At 36.4% G+C, this 18510-nt stretch overlaps 1 protein-coding gene across 6 annotated transcripts in view; it reads left to right on the top strand.

Annotated features, from left to right (window-relative positions):
* PEX5L (peroxisomal biogenesis factor 5 like) overlaps positions 1-18510 on the top strand; it is a gene marked incomplete at both ends in the record, with an annotated part of 168880 nt that overhangs the window by 76456 nt on the left and 73914 nt on the right. For 2 of the 6 annotated variants that reach the window (XM_079766746.1, XM_079766744.1), the window contains 2 exons: positions 3400-3504; positions 14785-14896. In XM_079766746.1, coding sequence (XP_079622872.1) covers positions 3400-3504; positions 14785-14896 — 217 coding nt within the window. Of the gene's footprint in view, positions 1-923; positions 990-3399; positions 3505-14784; positions 14897-18510 lie in introns of those variants that run through there. The other 4 variants (XM_079766747.1, XM_079766745.1, XM_079766748.1 and 1 more) reach the window with 3 other exon arrangements.

The raw sequence follows: 18510 nt of genomic DNA, 5'->3' as shown, positions 1-18510 counted from the left end.
TATTATTATTTGTTAGAAAAGCTATAATTGTATATATTTCACTGCTCAGGAAACTACGTGATAAAGAGAAATACCGAAGAATTTTCTACAGCCAATCACCAAGGAAAAATAGTCAAAAAAACATCTTGAGAAACTCACCAAGGAAGTGGGAAAAGGTGGTTTTGAAGTTTTATTTAAAAAGAAGGAGGCTGAAATAACGGCTGGAGGGCGTCACGACATAGTAATAAACTTGTAAAGTCCCATTATTCTTTTCTGTTGTTGCTGAGAATGATGGAAAAGCACACATGCTTAGTGTAATCCAAAACCACTTACAAGCTTGAGTGTGTATGTTCAGTGAAGAGTTCATTTTGCTGTCTCCATGTTATTTCAAATAATAGATTAATATTTATCCTTCGGTATAGTTATATTTAGAAATTGAGCTTGAAGTCTGGATGATTATGCGCATATAGTTCTTACAATGTTTTGAGCCATTGGCTTCAAAAAAGGGAAAAAAAAAAAAAAAAACCCTATACAGTTGTATTACTGTCAGCCCCACAGAGCTACCCATAAGCAAAGTTGTATAGTTTTAGGAATTGTCAACTCCATTATCAGTCGGGTTCTGAATTTTAGAAATGTTGTCCCACGAGATAAATGGACAAGGCAGAAATAACACAGTTTGACTTTCAGGTACCAGGTGGAGGTGGCAGTGTGATCTGGGGAACCCTCTCTTGGATAAATGAGTGTGTTCGCTAGGTTTGGCAGTGGTTTCAGACGCTGTGTCTGGAACCGTGGCGATGTCATGGTGGCAGGCCTTCCGGTTCTGTCCTCGGACCTGCACCACACATGTAAACAGTGAGGCTCTCGGGGGAATGACTCCAAGCCAACAGGCTGTGACGGAAAACTCTGCTAGCAGGCTCTAACATGGGTGTCATGACTCTTTTCAGGTAGTAGGTGTAACCTTGAAGAAAAAGTGGCACTGTCTTCAAAAAAGTGACCTGACCCTGGCTTTGGTGGGTTTTTCTGCAAGAAATCAAAAGCACCGCATGTGTTAATGATACATCCTTTCTAGCTGACCACTGCTTTGTTCTAGAGTTCAGCATGAAAGGACTAATTTTTGTTTTGTTTTGGTTTTTTTTGTTTGTTTGTTTGTTTTAGTGAAATGGCATGTCCGTTGCTAATTCTAGCTACTATAGTTGCACATGTGAAAAATATCTATATGTAGTTTATGGATTGGTAGCATTTCAAATAAGTAGTGGATTGAAATATTGACCTGAAATTTTTTGAGATGCTCATCAATTGACCTTTTTTTTTTCTTAGCTCAAGATAAGAGTCTGAATTATTATTTCTTTAAAAAAATTATACCTTGTAACGTTAGATTTGCTCTTTTAAGTATGTTAGGAATTTAAATGTAAGCATGCCACTTCGTTCATTGCTATCTTATTAGAAGTTCTTGGAGCATGGAAAGAATTCTTCACAAATGATTTTGCTCTTTTGAAAAAAATAAGCTCAAAAATATTTGTTAAACTATATTTAATCTGTAAATCTTATAAAGGTATGCTAAGCTTATAGTATGTAATGTTTCATCCCAATAATTTTTATCTTGTGAAAAAAATGTAAAACAGTTTAATAGTTCCATAATAATATTTTCCCAGAATTCAGAATTGTATGCATCTCTATTTTAGGAAGTTCGCATTCCATCATTAAAGAATAAACCTGGGATCATTTTGCTCCCCAATTTTTAATGTTTTCCTTTATTCTTCTAGTAGTCAGTGATTCTAAGGATTGTGGCCATAGTGACATTCCAGAACATATTTGATAGTAACTCCTGATAAATAAAATCTCTTGTGGTTGATATTCCATCATGGAAATAAACATTATCATTCAATCATGCTAGTTCTTAAATAAAAGCAAAAAAAAAAAAAAAAAAAACACACACACACACAAAGAAATAAACTTAGAGCAATAAAGAGATTCACGCATTCTAAAATCTAGTAAATATGAAGTTTTTCTTTGTTTTCATAAATAAAAGCTGCCACTTGTTATTTAGAAAGGAATGCCTGAGAAAATGGATGATTAGCACAAAACAAACTGAGGGCACGGGAGTTATGTAGTAGAATGCAATTAGAGTCACTCCTTATTCATCTCAGAAGACTTGCTTCCTGGAATAGACCTACCTTCTAAATTCTTAAAGCTCTGTGCAAGACCATGATAATAGTGTGATTCTCCCCTTTTGCATTACATAGAAAGTATCAAGATTTATTGACCTTTAGAATTCGTATTAACCCTAACTCCCATTTATGTTGGATTGCTCTTAATTCCCTTTCAGACAACAGACCACATATGTCCATTTTTGTTTCTGGGCCTATGAGATCTCTATATGCTGCATTTGTATTTTAAATAGATTTACAACACAGATATTCATGTGTGCTCTTATTATAAAATTATTTTCTCCAGAGAGGCATTGCCCAGAGACATAAGAAAATTGAATTTTTCTGTTTTCAAAGTGTTTAGAGATTATGTAATTTTTACATAGTATGAGATGCTTCTAATTGGATTGAGAAGGTAATATTTTATTTCATTTTTTCCATTATGCCATATTTACTATCAAAAATTTAATAATCTAGTAAACCAAAAAGACAGAAAGCCAGCATCCCTTTTTATAATTTATAACTCTGTTTGTATGAGACAAAAAAATGTAGGGAATATATGTGCCTAAATATTTATATCTGTATCTCTCAATGCCTCGATTAGTAATCATTTTTATTTATATCTGGATTTACAGATTCTCCAATGAAAAGAAATTTTAAAATTCTATTAAAATTATTTGGTCTCAAAAACATTGAGAGTTACAAATTTTTTTCATACTAGCTCCACAAAGTAAGCTGGGTGAATTCCTGTGACATTAGACCACTGAAGAATTTTTGAGAGGTTTTTATGACACTTTTATTCTTTTTATGCCAAATCCACTCAAAAATGACAGACTCCAGAGACCGCCCACCAAGCCCTCCATGGGAATCACACCCTGATCCCAATCCCTGTCCCAGACTCCTATCATTCAAAAGTTTTAGAAATTATATAGGAATAATTTATAAATGAACATAGCAGGCAATTCATAATGTATTTAAATAGATGCTACAAATTATGTTCATGTCATGTAAATTACCTAAAATATACCATACATATAAAGTACTATGTTAAAATTAAATGTCAGTTGTAAAGGTGAAAAAGTAGCTAAAGTTCACAAACAATCTTTTTTCAGATATTGTGTGTTTTCTCTTCAGCCAAAAGCCTCAAGATTCACTTGCAGCAGCCTACTTCTTCATTTATGTTGGATTGGTCTTTAAACATTAGACTATCTTGTAATAAATAATAACTAAAGATTTCTCCTGACACAAGTCATTGTTGATTTCACTGTTATAGGGAAAAGGCTCTAGGGCGGCAGATAAGGCTGTTGCCATGGTGATGAAGGAGATACCGAGGGAGGAGTCTGCTGAAGAAAAGCCCCTCCTTACTATGACATCACAGGTGGGCAGACCCATAGGGTTCCTGTAGGAAGCTGACATATGTTAATATATCAGACGTTGTGATTTTTAACTAGAAAAAAAAAAAAAAACATTAACTTGAACTAATTTCTTTAAAAGCACAGTTTCAATGAAACAAATTATACATTATAAAGTGAAAACGAAAATTGCTAAGAAAAAGAAAAATTCCATCATTTAGTTATTTATTTGTGGATATTAATTTTCATTACTTAACTTCAGTTTAAAAATGTATGTGCAAGTAAAATATGTTGCTTCTTTATAAAGGAGTCTTGTTAATAACTTTGGGAAAGAAATAACAATTAAGCTAATGATACATTTGAAAAACAACAACCAAAAAAATCAAATTCCTATGAATAAATACAAGTTATATTGTATACATATGTCAGTTTACCAGTAGAATATCTAAATTTTCTTAAATGTTAAATATATTTATGTTGTGACTATGCATACTACATATGTCTATACATATTTATGTGGGTAACTAATTTACAGGAATGAGCCAGAAGTCCCTGAGTCCCCCTGCAGAAAATGGCATCTGTGACCCCTCTTCTACTTAGTGACCTTGACAACAAAAATATCTCTATTATAAGCACATGAGAGCCATTTTCAGCATTTATTATAGCAAATATAGAAAAAGTTTGCATTTATATGCAAAGACATGCTGAGACTGTGAATCCTGTATGTCCTCAGGGACTTTTGAAACACCCTGTAAAATCCACATAAATATGTATAATATACCCATCACCACTCTGTGGAACTATCAGTTTTAAATTCTTAAATGAAAAATATTTTTACTTGCATTTATCTTATAATTTAGATTAGGTTGTTATCTTACATATTTCCTTTTTTTTCCATAATGCAGTAGTAAATGCAGTTATTCAGTTCCAATTATATGAACATGTCTACAATTAGAAAAATGTCCATTTACAGTCCTCATGAAAGGCATTTATCTCAAAAGCTAAATTATGGCAACTTATTTTCAGAATATCATCAGATCACATCCCCAGCTGCTGCCAACATGTGTGGTTTTCTTTATTCTAAACGCTATGTTGTAAGGAATGAAAATTATAACAACATATAACATCAAAATTGAATCTTAAAAAAAGTTATTGATGATTCCCAAGACTTTCAGATAAGTTTTATGTTGTGAGTTTTTCATCCATGAAAAAGAGATGCTTCCTCCCAATGACACAGTAGTAGTTGGAAAGAAATTTGCTTGGTATTTACCAAGGTCTCCATTCTTTACACAATTTGCATAGTAAAACATACACAGTTTTACATTGATCTCTTGCCCTTTGAAGAATCCATGTTCAGAATATTCAGCCCATAGTTTCTCAGGTCAAGGCTGAGGGAAGTGAGAACCACTTTAAGTTCTCGGCTAAGGACAGAACCACATACATCAGTAGATAAGACCTATCCAGACTTGGAATTGGCATCATTGTGCTACAACGTATCATCTCAGGGCACCACAATTTAGGACAGAGTCTAGTTCGCAAAATGCCTTTTCCTCCAAACCTTGCATTGGTTTGTGCTTCCCAGTAATCCTTTTTAAATGTCCAAAAATTACCATTGTCACCGAAGCTTGAATTTAAAATTTAATGCAAAACAATATTTTTTATTTTTTAATTTAGAAAAAAAAATTGTGATTACCATTTCCTCATATTCAGAACATTAGTGTGTACCAAGTTCCTTATTTAATCCCTGTCGAGTGCTGCATTAACTGTTTTTGAGATATTAGTTACCATTTTACTGCATGAAGATTATACAATGCTTTCTTTGATGCATCATATTCTTGTTGCATACTGGCAAGTTTATGAATCAGCAAACAGAGTTCTGATTCATAAAATGCAATGCACCTGTCGTGTTGATAACTTTATGAAATTCAGTGACGGCTGTGATACAATTATTTCTCAGTCAAATGCAGTTTTATTAGTTGATATACTTTTTCCACTGTACACAAGTGGCCTCTTCCCTGCTATGCACAAGCCCAAAAGCAGCAGAATGATCTGAAAAAGTGAGTACTTCTCATGGCAACCACAGCATCAGTCCATGTACCATACCACATTCTTACACGTGTGAGTGCATTAGTCTTGAAACATGTTTGTCCCAGTGTCTCCTGTAAAGCCCCTTAGGACATAGTGCTACATACTGCTGAACACATCGACTCATCTTCATCCCTGGTATGTCGATGCCAGCTGCTCATTCATAGATTCCCAATATGTCGGAAGCTGATTGCTGCTCTCTCAGTGGCGTCCTTGGGACAATCGCAATGGATAAAGTACAGAACACATCCTTGAAACACTGAGTTCCTAACCTGTTTAGTAACTGTTTATTCAACAGGTTGTAACGACAGAATAATTTACACGGAAGGGTTTTCTTGTATTGTGTGATTATTATGATCTCTTTGAGAGGGATTTAGCCAAACATACTCCAGGGAAGTCATTTATAATACATTGAGCAAACCAAACAAAACACAAGAGTTGGCCAGGTGACCTGAACTCAGAGTTTGCTGGACCCCCTGAGAACTGCTCTTTTTATTTAATGTAATTATTCTGTATTAACAAATAATATGTCAAGCACTTCAAAGAAGCTCAAGTCCATGCTGTCCTAGACTAACACTTAAAGCCAAACAGTATGTAAACAAGTGTGCATTGATGAAAGGATTGAAGGAAAGAAAAGAGTAGGTGAATCGTCAAGTCTTTAAGGAGAAAGTTTCGCTAGACCTGTGCTGTCCAATACAGTAGGCATAGCCACATGTGTCTGTTGAGTCCTATGTAACTACCCCAAATTGCAATGTGCTACAAGTATAAAATACACACCAGATTTTGAAGATTTTGTGCAAAAAAATGATATAAACTGACACATTAATAATTTTATTTTGATTACAGTTGAAATGATAATATTTTGGATATATTGGGCTAGGTAAAATGTATTGTCAAAATTATTTTCACCGTTTTCTTTTCACTTAAAAAAAAGGCTACTAGAAAGTTTAAAATTACTAGGCTCTCATTATCTTCCTATTGAGCACTACTCTTGACTGTAATAGTATAAATAAATCTACTTTGAAGGTAGAAAGAAAAACTATATGTCAAAGATTGATTATATTACAGAAAAAAAATTATATTCTTTATGAAAATGAAATGACTTTAGCAAATATTTTTCTCTCATACGGAACCTTAGAAATTTTCATTTTAGCCATATTTCCTGGTACTTTTTTTAGCAAGGTATATCCCCTTCATTTTTTGCTATAGAGCACATTGTCTTAAAATGATGTGTTCCAGACCTCTTATTGTTAAGGAGATTTTTTTCATGTTTTTGCAAACTTGGTCTTTGTTTTTCTATATATCCCACCCCTTATACCTTAATATTGATTTAATTTTTGTGTCTCATAAAGATAAAAAGAGTAATGTCCTTGGTTGGAAAAATATTCTCAAAGCTACTAAATATAGCCTTATTTAGGTTTCTATTACTAACTTGAAACAATTGTTTTAATTATGTTCTCCTGCCTGCCCTAGTGTTAGTACTACCCAACTTGTAAACAGTAATATCTGTTCATTTTCCCATGAATAACTTCACAATTACAAATCTAATTATCCTGTCAGGAAAATATTTGTAGTCAGTTGAGATTTAGATCAAGTCAGAGTTGAAAGTTATCACATGATTATTCTCTACGAAAAGATCTACTGGGACTCATATACTGTATAAAAACTGGGCCGTGAGCAGAACCATTAGTACTATTAGCTCATAAGAAATTAATTCTGCCCAGTGTTAGAGTTACCAAGACAAAGCTACCAAGATCTGTGTATTTAAGGGGCTCATGATAATGATTTAGTTGTCTTGTCTTTTCAATGGATTTATAAGTTAACTTAGTTTTGATAGGGTCACTATTTTGATGGGCATTGCACAAATTTCTCAATTTGTATACAACTAATAAAGCCATGAACAAATAGTTCAATTACAAAATTATGAATGAAACCTACTCACCAAATAGCACATGCTTTGAATCAGTGTCAGGAATAATAAAGGCATTTTCAGAATGCATAAAGATAGACCTTTTAAAAGCATATTTGTGCTTTCATTTATATATAAATAAAACATTCTTAAAATTTTTTCTTTTGTTTAGATGAGATAAAAGACATGGTATACTTTTGCAATTTTTTAAATCAACATTACAAATATGAGATATTTGTCAGCTGTTTTTAACTTAACTTCAATGTTTTAACTTTTAAAATTATTTTTAAGTACTAAAATGTTTAAAAATAAAAACAGAATATTTTACTTTAAAACAATTTTGAGATCATCAATCTGAATTGTAAAGTGATGGAATATTGGTTATTATTCTTGACAGACCTTGTTTTATCATTGAAATGTATTTTGATTTGAAGTTAATTCATAATGATATAAGTTATCACAAACTTTTAGCTCTATATTTTTTAATGAAACACCTAAGCTATATATTGGTTAAAGACAAATAAGCTTAGATTTAAGTCACAAAACAAGCTATATAAACATATACTGGAGCTTAAGTAACAGACAATATTTAAAAGCAGAAAAATCTCCTTTCATTTTGGTTAAATATCCCCCTGTAACTTAGATCATGTAATAATTTATTTTTTTTAAATTGAAATTAGAGAAATTCAAGTTGAACTAAGACAAATGAATTTTTAGACAAAGTTTTAAAACAGATCACAATTCATTAAAGTTGGATGATATTATCTGCATTTTGTTCAACACAAAATACAGTGTTGATATAAAATAACAACCAGTTTGGTCCTGTGGTGGCTAATATTGGCCACATCAACTAACCAGTCCAAGTCATAAGTAAACTGAAGATATTTGAATATTTCGTTCACAAGCTATGATTATAAAGAAGGTGTAAGGTTCAATAGTCTTTTGAATTCTGAATAACAAGCCCCTCCTTGCAAGTTCTCATCTATCTTCTAACTCCCAGTTTCCTTTTGTTTCCATGTCCATCGATCGTGTAAAGGTTTTCCCTCAAAATCTCAAAATTTGAATCTCTGACCTAAAACCCCTGTGTGTTGAACTGTCACTGGCCTCCCATTTGCATTGGTCTTTGTCCTTCTCCCAAGGATGACATGGAGCAAGCCTGTGCCTTTATTTCAATTTTGCTTGTTGGGCATTCACTCTTTGCATTCTTCCTTTTTGATAGAAGCCTTGCATTTGGAAATGTTCCCTTAAGTACCTCTAGGTTTCCAAACATTTAAATGATGTGACACTGGGGGGTGGGGAGGGTGATGGACTTACATTTGTGGTTTAAAACCTTGGTAAACATTTCTGAGGACCCCTGGCCTCTCTGAGTTGATGAAACCCAGTATGAAATCAAAGCTGCCCATGCAATCATTCTTTTGTACAATCCACCATTTAGTTAGACATAAAATCAGTCAACATTTATTAAACTGCTACTGTGAGATACAAATGTTAAGTGGATAAGGTCTCTACTCTCAAAGAGGTCATAGTCGAGTGGGAGGAAAGCAGATAAAACTGGGTAAAGATGGGAATGTGGAGATGTGTAGGAAGGTGCTCGCTGCCCAGCACTGAAAGTTACCAATGTGCAGTAGAATGGGATCCTAAAAGAGAAATAAAGATGTCACCATTGCAAAGGCCTTTGAACTTATCTCAACATTGAGAAGAGGACAAAGGAGGATGAGAAATGAAAATGTAAAATGTAAACAAAGTGAGGCAAACACCTTAGCAGCTAATGAAGTGCATGGATCACTTGAACTCCATTGTGATAGTCAGATTGGGCCAAAATTGCAATCACTCCAACTGAGTTACTCAAAAAAATTGGAAACCTTTTGACTCACATTTTTTATTATTTTTATAACATCAATGTACTCTGTACCCAAAGGATGAAATGTTCACCACACTTGAAAAACAAAGTCTTTTCAAACTGAAGGGAGTAATTCTAAGAAAAACAAGCAGTATCCTACCAATGAACAAGGAGAGAATAAATGGCATGCAATTTGGAAGGAAAGCTAAGGGGAACTATTTGGGGGATTCAGTTCAGCTAGCAATTTTCCTTTATGACCTAAAAGATTTACTTAGTCTCAAGTCACCATAAGAAAACCATAAACTTGTTTGAAAATGTGGAGGGGGAGGCCATGTGAAAAGCAATTCTTACCTATACAAATAAAAATAAAATGGGACTCGGTATGGTTAAAATAAGGATTCCTAAATTCATCTGGCTGAAGACACAGTTCAAAATCGGACTGTTTGAGAAAGATCTTTTTATATCTTCCATTTCTGCAAAGTCACTGTCCCTTTGCTAACCATTTACTGAGCCCTTCTTATATGAAGACATTCTGTTCAAAGTTGTGAAGAACATAAATATGAATAAGCCAGAGTCTCTGACCTCAGAGCTTATAAAAAAAGATTTTGTTATGATAACTCCAGTTTCATCTTCCACATCTCAATTGAAACCAAAAAACTTTCAGTTCCCAAATTATCTTCCCATGCTATCTGAAACCTGGCCCTTTATCTTCTTCACCTCTGAGCCCTGTTCACTATCCCCCATTCCAACCCCAGCTTTTCCCAAGAGCTAAACTGTGCTTCAGCTTAAAAACACTGACACAGAAAGTAGTTTATTTCCTCTGATCTGTGTCTATGGAGGAAAGCTGGAGGAGCAGCTCAGTTCATAGGAACTGGGTAGACATAACAACTCTATCAGTCCAGGTATGACATGTGGTCAGAAACAAGATAGTAGGTGTAGAAGAGACACAGGCTTTGTGAGGCAGGAGATTAGGAGAAGACTGGAGAAGCCATGCCATAGTCCTGGGCTCCCTAAAATCTCTCTGAACACCTCTTCTTTGGTGGAGAAACTCTGAGAATGCTAGAGAGGCTTTCTCCAGAAAATAAGTCTGAAGTATGAAAGAAGAGAGAGACTCACCCAAAAAATCCAATTACCTTTGATAAAGCAGACTTGCCTAAAAGGGTGGGCCTCTCAATTAATTGTGCTTTTTCCTTTTTTGCCCCATTTAAATGTTTATGGGGACAAAGGTTTACTTTCTAGAATTCCTTTGTCATTTTTCAGTGTTTACAACTAGAAGTATAGAAATCTAACAACCTGGCTTCCTAAAACTACAAGTAATTTATGCCACAAAGGAATTTAATTGTATCCAAAGTTAAGAAAAAGTATATGGGGACTTTTGTGGACTATAATTTACTAGAGGCCTGGTGTATGAAATTAGTGCACTGGGGGGGAGTTGTCCCTCAGCCCAGCCTGCACCCTCTCCAATCTGGGACCCCTCAGGGGATGTCCGCCTGCCTGTGGGATCGGGCCTAAACTGGCAGCCGGACCACCCTCTCACAATCCAGGACTGCTGGCTCCCAACCACTTGCCTGCCTGCCTGCCTGCCTGATTGCCCCTAACTGCTTCTGCCTGCCAACCTGATCACCCCTAACCACTCCCCTGCCAGCCTGATTGATACCTAACTGCTCCCCTGCCAGCCCAGTCGCCCCCAACTGCCCTACCCTGCTGACCTGTTCGCCCCCAACTGCCCTCCCCTTCAGGTCTGGTTGCCCCCAACTGCCCTCCCCTGCAGGCCTGGTCCCCCCCCAACTTCCCTCCCCTGATGGCCTGGTCACCCCTAACTGCCCTCCCCTGCTGACCTGATCGCCCACAACTGCCCTCCCTTGTCGACCATCTCATGGCGGCCATCTTGTGACCACATGGGGACAGCCATCTTTTGCAAGGGTGTGATGGTCAACTTGCATATTACCTCTTTATTATATAGGATACTTATCTTCATATAATAATTGATCTTCAAATCATGACTAAGAGAATAACTACATTATTCTTAGTTATCTATCAATATCATCAGACTTCTTCAGAGAAATAATGGCTATAAAAGAGATAGTTAGGACATTGCATATATATATATATATATATATATATATATATATATATATATATGTATACTAGAGGCCTGGTACACAAAATTCCTGCATGGGGGGGGGCGTGTCCCTCAGCCCAGCCTGCACCCCCTCCAATCTGGGACCCCTCGAGGGATGTCCGACTGCCCGTTTAGGCCCGATCCCTAGGATCGGGCCTAAACGGGCAGTCAGACATCCCTCTCACAATCCAGGACTGCTGGCTCCCAACTGATCACCTGCCTGCCTTCCTGATTGCCCCTAACCACTTCTGCCTGCCAGCCTGATCACCCCCTAACCACTCCCCTGCCAGCCTCATTGATGCCTAACTGCTCCCTTGCCAGCCAGTTTGCCCCTAACTGCCCTCCCCTGCAGGCCTGGTCACCCGTAACTGCCCTCCCCTGCAGGCAAGGTCACCCCTAACTACCCTCCCCTGCAGGCCTGGTCCCCCCCCCAACTGCTCTCCCCTGCAGGCCTGGGTCCCCCCCCAACTGCCCTTCCATGCAAGCCCAGTCACCCCCAACTTCCCTCCTCTGTCAGCCTGGTCATCCCTAACTGCCCTCCCCTGCAGGCTTGATCACCCCCAACTGCCCTCCCTTGCAGGCCTGGTCCCTCCCAACTGCCCTCCCCTGCTGGCCATCTTGTGGTGGCCATCTTGTGTCCACATGAGGGCAGCCATCTTTGACCACATGAGGGCAGCCATCTTGTGTGTTGGAGTGACAGTCAATTTGCATATTACTCTTTTTTAGATAGGATATATATATATGACTTTTAAAGTTGCAGTTGTATTGGTTATATTTACTCTTTGTATCTTTGTGCCTTAGCCATTAGATCTGAGACCTAGAACTAGAGACCAAGTCATCAGAATGCACTGCTTACTTAATGCTAGCCTGTTACACTAACTTCTGTGAGTATAGTGTGGTGCCATACTTGATGGTGACCTTCACCCTCCATGAATGTTTATAGCACAGTAGAATCCAGATCTCATTTGACATGAGAATGGCACAGCCTGGAGATAAGCATTGTTGCTAAGTCAGGACCATCACATCACTCTGGTGATATCACACTAGATGGGTTCATTACACTAAGCACATATGGTTAAAAGGGCAAGTTCTACCAAGAAATATATATTAATGTATGGGTCCGTTGGAAGCTCTTATATACACAAAGCTTTTACATGGCCAAACTATAAATGAAATACAAATCCTAGAAAACTAATCACATTTTCAGAAAAAGTACATGGCGAATTTTGTGGACTCACAAGGGTTCCCAGAATCAGTGATGTTTAACCATGTCTTCATTTTCTAGTAGATTATATTCTGTATCAGTGCTTTCAACTACATTTCCAGATGATAAAATTGACTTTTATACCAGAAAATATTATAAATCACTCCTTAACTTAAATAGACCATAGCATTTAAAAAATTCAAATATATTTTATCCCAGAAATATGAAAGGCTCATAGTCCCTCAACATAAAAAAAAATATTTCAACATAAATAAGATGGGTGATACCCAAGAATGTTCAAATTCAGAAAAAAAATTCAAAGGTACTCAGAGTTTCACTTATCGATTAAAGGGACATCCCCCCCTCCTCCCCCAAAAAAAAATAGTTAAGACCAAATCATAGGTTAAGACCTTAGATAATTTGATTCCTAGAAGAATCTGTGAGTCTGAATACATGTAACACTAAACTTATACTAATTGAAGAAATTTCTATCACTGCAACTTGAACACTAAAAGGAAATGGGCATTCTCAAGGCTTACCCCTTGATAATGTCCGCATATTACTATGTATGAAAGTCAGATCACCAGTTCTACGTCAAAATCCTAAACTCTAGTGAAGATCTGAGATTTATCCCTGTAGGATGAACATGAAAAACTACCTAATTGCTTCTTGGTTTTCAGTGCCCAAATGATCACTAAATGTTTCCATATTCTTCCTTCAATATTAACAGTATTGCATTTTTCTTCCCATATTTACCATTATTCATAGGTCTCTTGCCATCTTCCATAAGTTCTAAGCTATAATACCACTGACACTGTGCTAAAGAAATAATAAAGTGAAAGTGAGTAGAGTCACATAAAATATTTTGATTTGGTAATACTCAAAACACTTCATTCATTATTTTATATCTCTTTTAAAATACAGCCTTGCAAATCAGTATTTTTTAAATCTAGAGATTTTTAGGCATATCTTTTTTTATATAATGCATAGAAAACTAAATGGCTATGCCCATTTTAAGAAAGGCCAATATAAAATCTTGTGAAAAACTATGGCAGTTAATTTAAGGATTAACCACTTTTGGATCATCAGTATATTTTTTCCCTTAATCACAGAAATAGAACTTAAGGAAATCTGAATTCAAGAGGCACAGAATAACTGATAGTAAATGGATGGCGGCCACTGATAGATAGAGACCTACTAAAAATCAAACTGAGCCCTTGCTGGTTTGGCTCAATGGATAGAGTATTGGCCTGCGGACTGAAGGGTCCCAGGTTCCATAGGGTTGCAGGCTCAATCCCCGGGGTCAGGGCAGGGGGCATGCAAGAGGCAGCCAATCAATGATTCTCTCTCATCATTGATGTTTCTATCTCTCTCACTCTCTCCCTTCCTCTCTGAAATCAATTAAAAAAAATTTTTTTTAATTAAACTGAAAAAGTTCTGTAATTACAGAACAAGCCTATGGGAAAATATCATTGAATTCACAGAAATCTGCTTTACATATAGATTTTCACAAACATATCTACTGGATATGTAGGTAATATGACAGCTAATATAACAATATTTTGTACTCTTTCAAAATAATGTTTGTTATGCACTACAAAAGCTTAAAGCATTCCAAGGAAGTGTAAGTAAGGGTGTGCACCAGAAGGTGACTTGAGCTTTTAAAGGGGCAGAAAGGAGTGTTTGTCTCCACACACAGATGCGTGTGCTGTCACCACAAAGCACTGACTGGCTAGTCCTAAACAGAATGTGTTTGCTCAAAATCAAAAGCCACCTTTGCAGGTCTTAGTAGGAGCTTATTGCCCAAGGGAGGAGTGGGATTGGCCCTTAGGGACCGTGATTCAATAGGTATTATTTCCTACATATTGAAATTATCGAATAATTCTAAAACTGTCCTAGGAGAAGGAAAAAAGGCTTGAGCTTTAAAACTTGAAGTTGGCTGCATCGAAAATGTTCACAGTGCTAAAAGGCTCCTTCCCCATCCTTTGGTATTTTATTTTTTCTTTCTTGCCCCTGCCCCATTATTTATTGGTTTCTTTATTTTTTGGTAGGCTTGCTCTTCTCATTTTGTTGCAAGGCTGCATTTTAACTTATCTGATTCTGCAGTTTAACACGGCCTGTGACACCTGTGTTCATTTGTTCTCAGCTGGTGAATGAACAGCAAGAAAGCAGACCCCTCCTGAGTCCCTCCATCGATGACTTTCTCTGTGAAACCAAATCGGAGGCAATAGCAAGGCCAGTAACGTCCAACACAGCTGGTAATTCTTTCACTTTTAACTGATCCTCGGGTCGAGTTAATTTTCACTGTAGTAAAATACACGTTTTTCTTTCCACAATGCATTTTAACTGGAGAAAAATGTTTGCAACTGACTAAAACTTTAGAACATTTATTATTCAACATAAGCCAATGAACCACTTTTCATTATACTATAAGAAACTGCGATGTATATACACTGAGTGGCCAGATTATTATGATCTCTGAATGCATAATAATCTGGCCACTCAGTGTATTTGTATCTCAAATGGGTACCAAAAGTATTCTAGACTTTTGCTGGAGATCAACCACCTATTTTCCCTGAGCTTTCTATCAGCCAGAGCAAAGGGGAAAACTGATCAGGTGCATGATTTATAGTATCTTTGATATCAAATAAATGAGGTACTCAAGAGAAGTACACTGAGTGGCCAGATTATTATGTGTTCAGAGATCATAATAATCTGGCCACTCCGTTTATATTACACAACCAATGTTGCTGAACATTAGCATGTCACTATTAGCAATGAATGGTTTTTCCATATATATTTTCATATTTACATCTCATCTCAAGTCACATCACATTAGGAAATCTTTAAAACAAAAGCATCTATTTCAGAGTAAGGATTTTCAAGTTCTGCCTGGAAATACTTTGTATGACAAAAGTCGAGTAAAATAAAAATATAGGCCACCCCTTCAAGTGGATTGAAATGACAATTAAAATGTCCTAGAGGCTTGGGATATTATAGGCACTAACAAGTATTCATCCAGTGAGGGATGTAGGAGGCCGCAGGTATGAATGCCACCTCCTCAAGTACCCTCCGCATTTTCCAATTCTCACTGATACTAAGTCACTTAGGTAGGGCCCACCCTGAGGGAGCAACAAAAGATTTGACTCAAAAGCTAATTTTCACCTTCGATATCAGAGGCAGCTTTTAGCATTTATTTCATTCAGTCAGCATTCACATTAAAGGCCTGTTGTTCAAATAAGAATGAGAAAATGATGTTCAGAATCAGAGAACAAAGGTTATGTTAGGTTGCAGGAGAGAATTTGAGGAGGAAGGAGGTGATAATCACATCCTGTCTTGTTAAATTCCTTCCATCTCCCATCATGTCCTCAGCTGGCTGTTGCCTGCTATAGTTTCCTTATATGCTTAAGTATGTGAACAAAATCACAGGTGAAGGAAATTGTGATATTTTTTTTTAAACAGATGCTAAAAATTACAACAACAAAAGTAACTAACACAAGACAGAGACACTTTTGTGGGAGTGTTGTCTACAGTCTCTGGGGTCAAAGTTCATAATTTCAAATCTCAGCTCGGCCACTTAGCAGCTCAGTGTCCTCGGACAAGTTGCTTAACTAGGTCTACTTCCTCATCCATCTAATAATAGTAAGATCTAGATCTCCTAGGTTATTTGGGAAGACTAAACGCAGCAATCTATGTAAGTCTTAACACCAAGTGAGCTCTAACAGGTATTACCATTCCTGTTAGCTATCAGTTAAAAAGCCGGACACCAACACTTCCCTTTTCAAATGCATTAACTTTCTGTATGTCACACCACAGCAATCATTTTCTACACTCAGCTATCACTTGGAGTAATCAAGCAAATGGAATGGTGTTTGCTGCATTTTAGGCAGGAAATTCAGTAAATTCACATGCTATCAGGTCAGAGTCATCCTCCTGATCTCTGAATCTGGAGCTTCCCCTCCAAAAGTGTAGAGCTGCCCCCAGAAGAATCCAGAGAACGCTACCACTAAGTCACTTAGGAAGAGCCCACCAGAAAGAGCAACATGATATTTGGCTCAAAAGCTACCTTCACCTTGGTTTTTCTAACATTGGAGAGACCTGTGAAATATTGGAGGGAAATGTCAAAAGGATGTGTCATCTGCAATCATAATACCTACAGCATTGCCTCTATTATTAGTTTCCTAGGACTGCCATGGCAAAATATCATAAGCTCCATAGATTAAACAACAGAAATGTGTTGTCTCCCAGTTCTGGAACCCAGAACTACAAAATCAAGGTCAGTAGGACCATGCTCCCCCTGAAGGTGCTTGGGAAGGATCTCTCCTAGGCCTCTCTTCTGGTTTCTGGTAGTTCCTTGGCTTGTGGCAGCATAGCTGCAATCTTCCCCTGACATTCTTCCTGTGTGTGTCTCTTTCTGGGGATGAAAAATCTAAAAGCTTCCCCTTTTTATAAGGATACCAGTCGGTAGGCCCTACTCCATCATGAATCATCTTAACTAATTATATCTCCAGTGACCCTGTTTCCAAATGAAGTCACCTTCTGCGGCACTGGGGTGAGTTTTGGGGGGAACACAACTCAATCCATAATGCCCTCAAAGTATGGGGTCGGGAAAAGTGATATTTTGAGACTGGATTTTCCTTTTCTCAGCCTCAGCATTCAGTGCATCGGGGTCACACAGGTTTTGATCCTGAAAGAAGACTCTTGTTTGATAGTGTGCTTTTTAATCTTAAAAAAAAAAATGTATCTCAGGGCAGAAACACTATATGTTTTTAATTCCTAAGGAACATAGTTTATTTTTTTAATTATTACAAAACTATAATTTACATCTCAATATGCAACATAATTCACATCTTTAAACAGAAAAAAATTTTAGCATTCAAGCATCCTGGAAAGAATTCTAATTTGTTCCAATAATTTTACAGTTAAAGTTTTTAGGCAGGAGATAGAGTTACCATTTTTCTTTCCAAATTTTTAATAGAAATAATCATTTTAAAGTGGAACATTGTCATTTTATAGAATAGAATGAAATCACATTGAGAAATCAGGACAGTCATTATATATAACATTCTAGGCATTACACTTCAAAGGGATATTAAACAAAGTTGGAGTAAAATATGGAAGAAACCCTGCTTCATGTTTGTACCAAGTGAATCAAGCTGAAATTTGAAGAACCTTCTATTAAGTTGAGAAGCATTTATTCTGGCTATTTTCTTCCAATGAAAAGTTAAAGTCAGTGTGCTACCATCTTGGCATTTACTTAAATGTTTAAGGAATATAGTTCTTATATAAATTAACACAAAATAAGCAATATAGGAAATATTCATCTCTTCCAAACATCAATTAAATAATGATTTAGTTTTTTTCTCTACTAACCCTGAAAGAACATATCAAGCTTTTTGCCTCATAGGCGTTCTAATTTATAATTTTTTTCTTAAGTATTTCAGTGATCTTTACTTTCTGCTTGTTTTTCTACACACTTCTTGTCATCCAATAATGACAATTTCAAGCTGATCAAATAAGGATGTTTTTCTTTTGTTTTCTTTTTTCTTTGCTATTAACAACCTAAATCATCTTTAACTTATCTGTAACCTAGGTAGATACTAATTCTTTGACCTTCTCAAACTGTATCCATAGGTGGGTAGGTAGGCCAAGATCATTGCTAATATCCTAGATTTAAAAGTGGCAAATAAATTATACACAGATATATATATCAAATGTTCTGAAAGTAACTATACAATAGATATGTTAAGATAGTGATTATATTATAGGGCAAATAATTACTATAAGTCTTGTAATAATAACTTGTCTGTATTCACCCCCCAAAAAAAATTAGTATATGTCAAAGTACAGGAATCCTTCTAAAACCCAAGAA

The sequence above is a fragment of the Cnephaeus nilssonii genome, assembly GCF_951640355.1.
Source record: "Cnephaeus nilssonii genome assembly, chromosome: 3".
Taxonomy (NCBI): Eukaryota; Metazoa; Chordata; class Mammalia; order Chiroptera; family Vespertilionidae; genus Cnephaeus; species Cnephaeus nilssonii.
The sequence above is the reverse complement of the archived record's forward strand: the minus strand, read 5'-3'. Positions and strand labels throughout refer to the sequence as shown.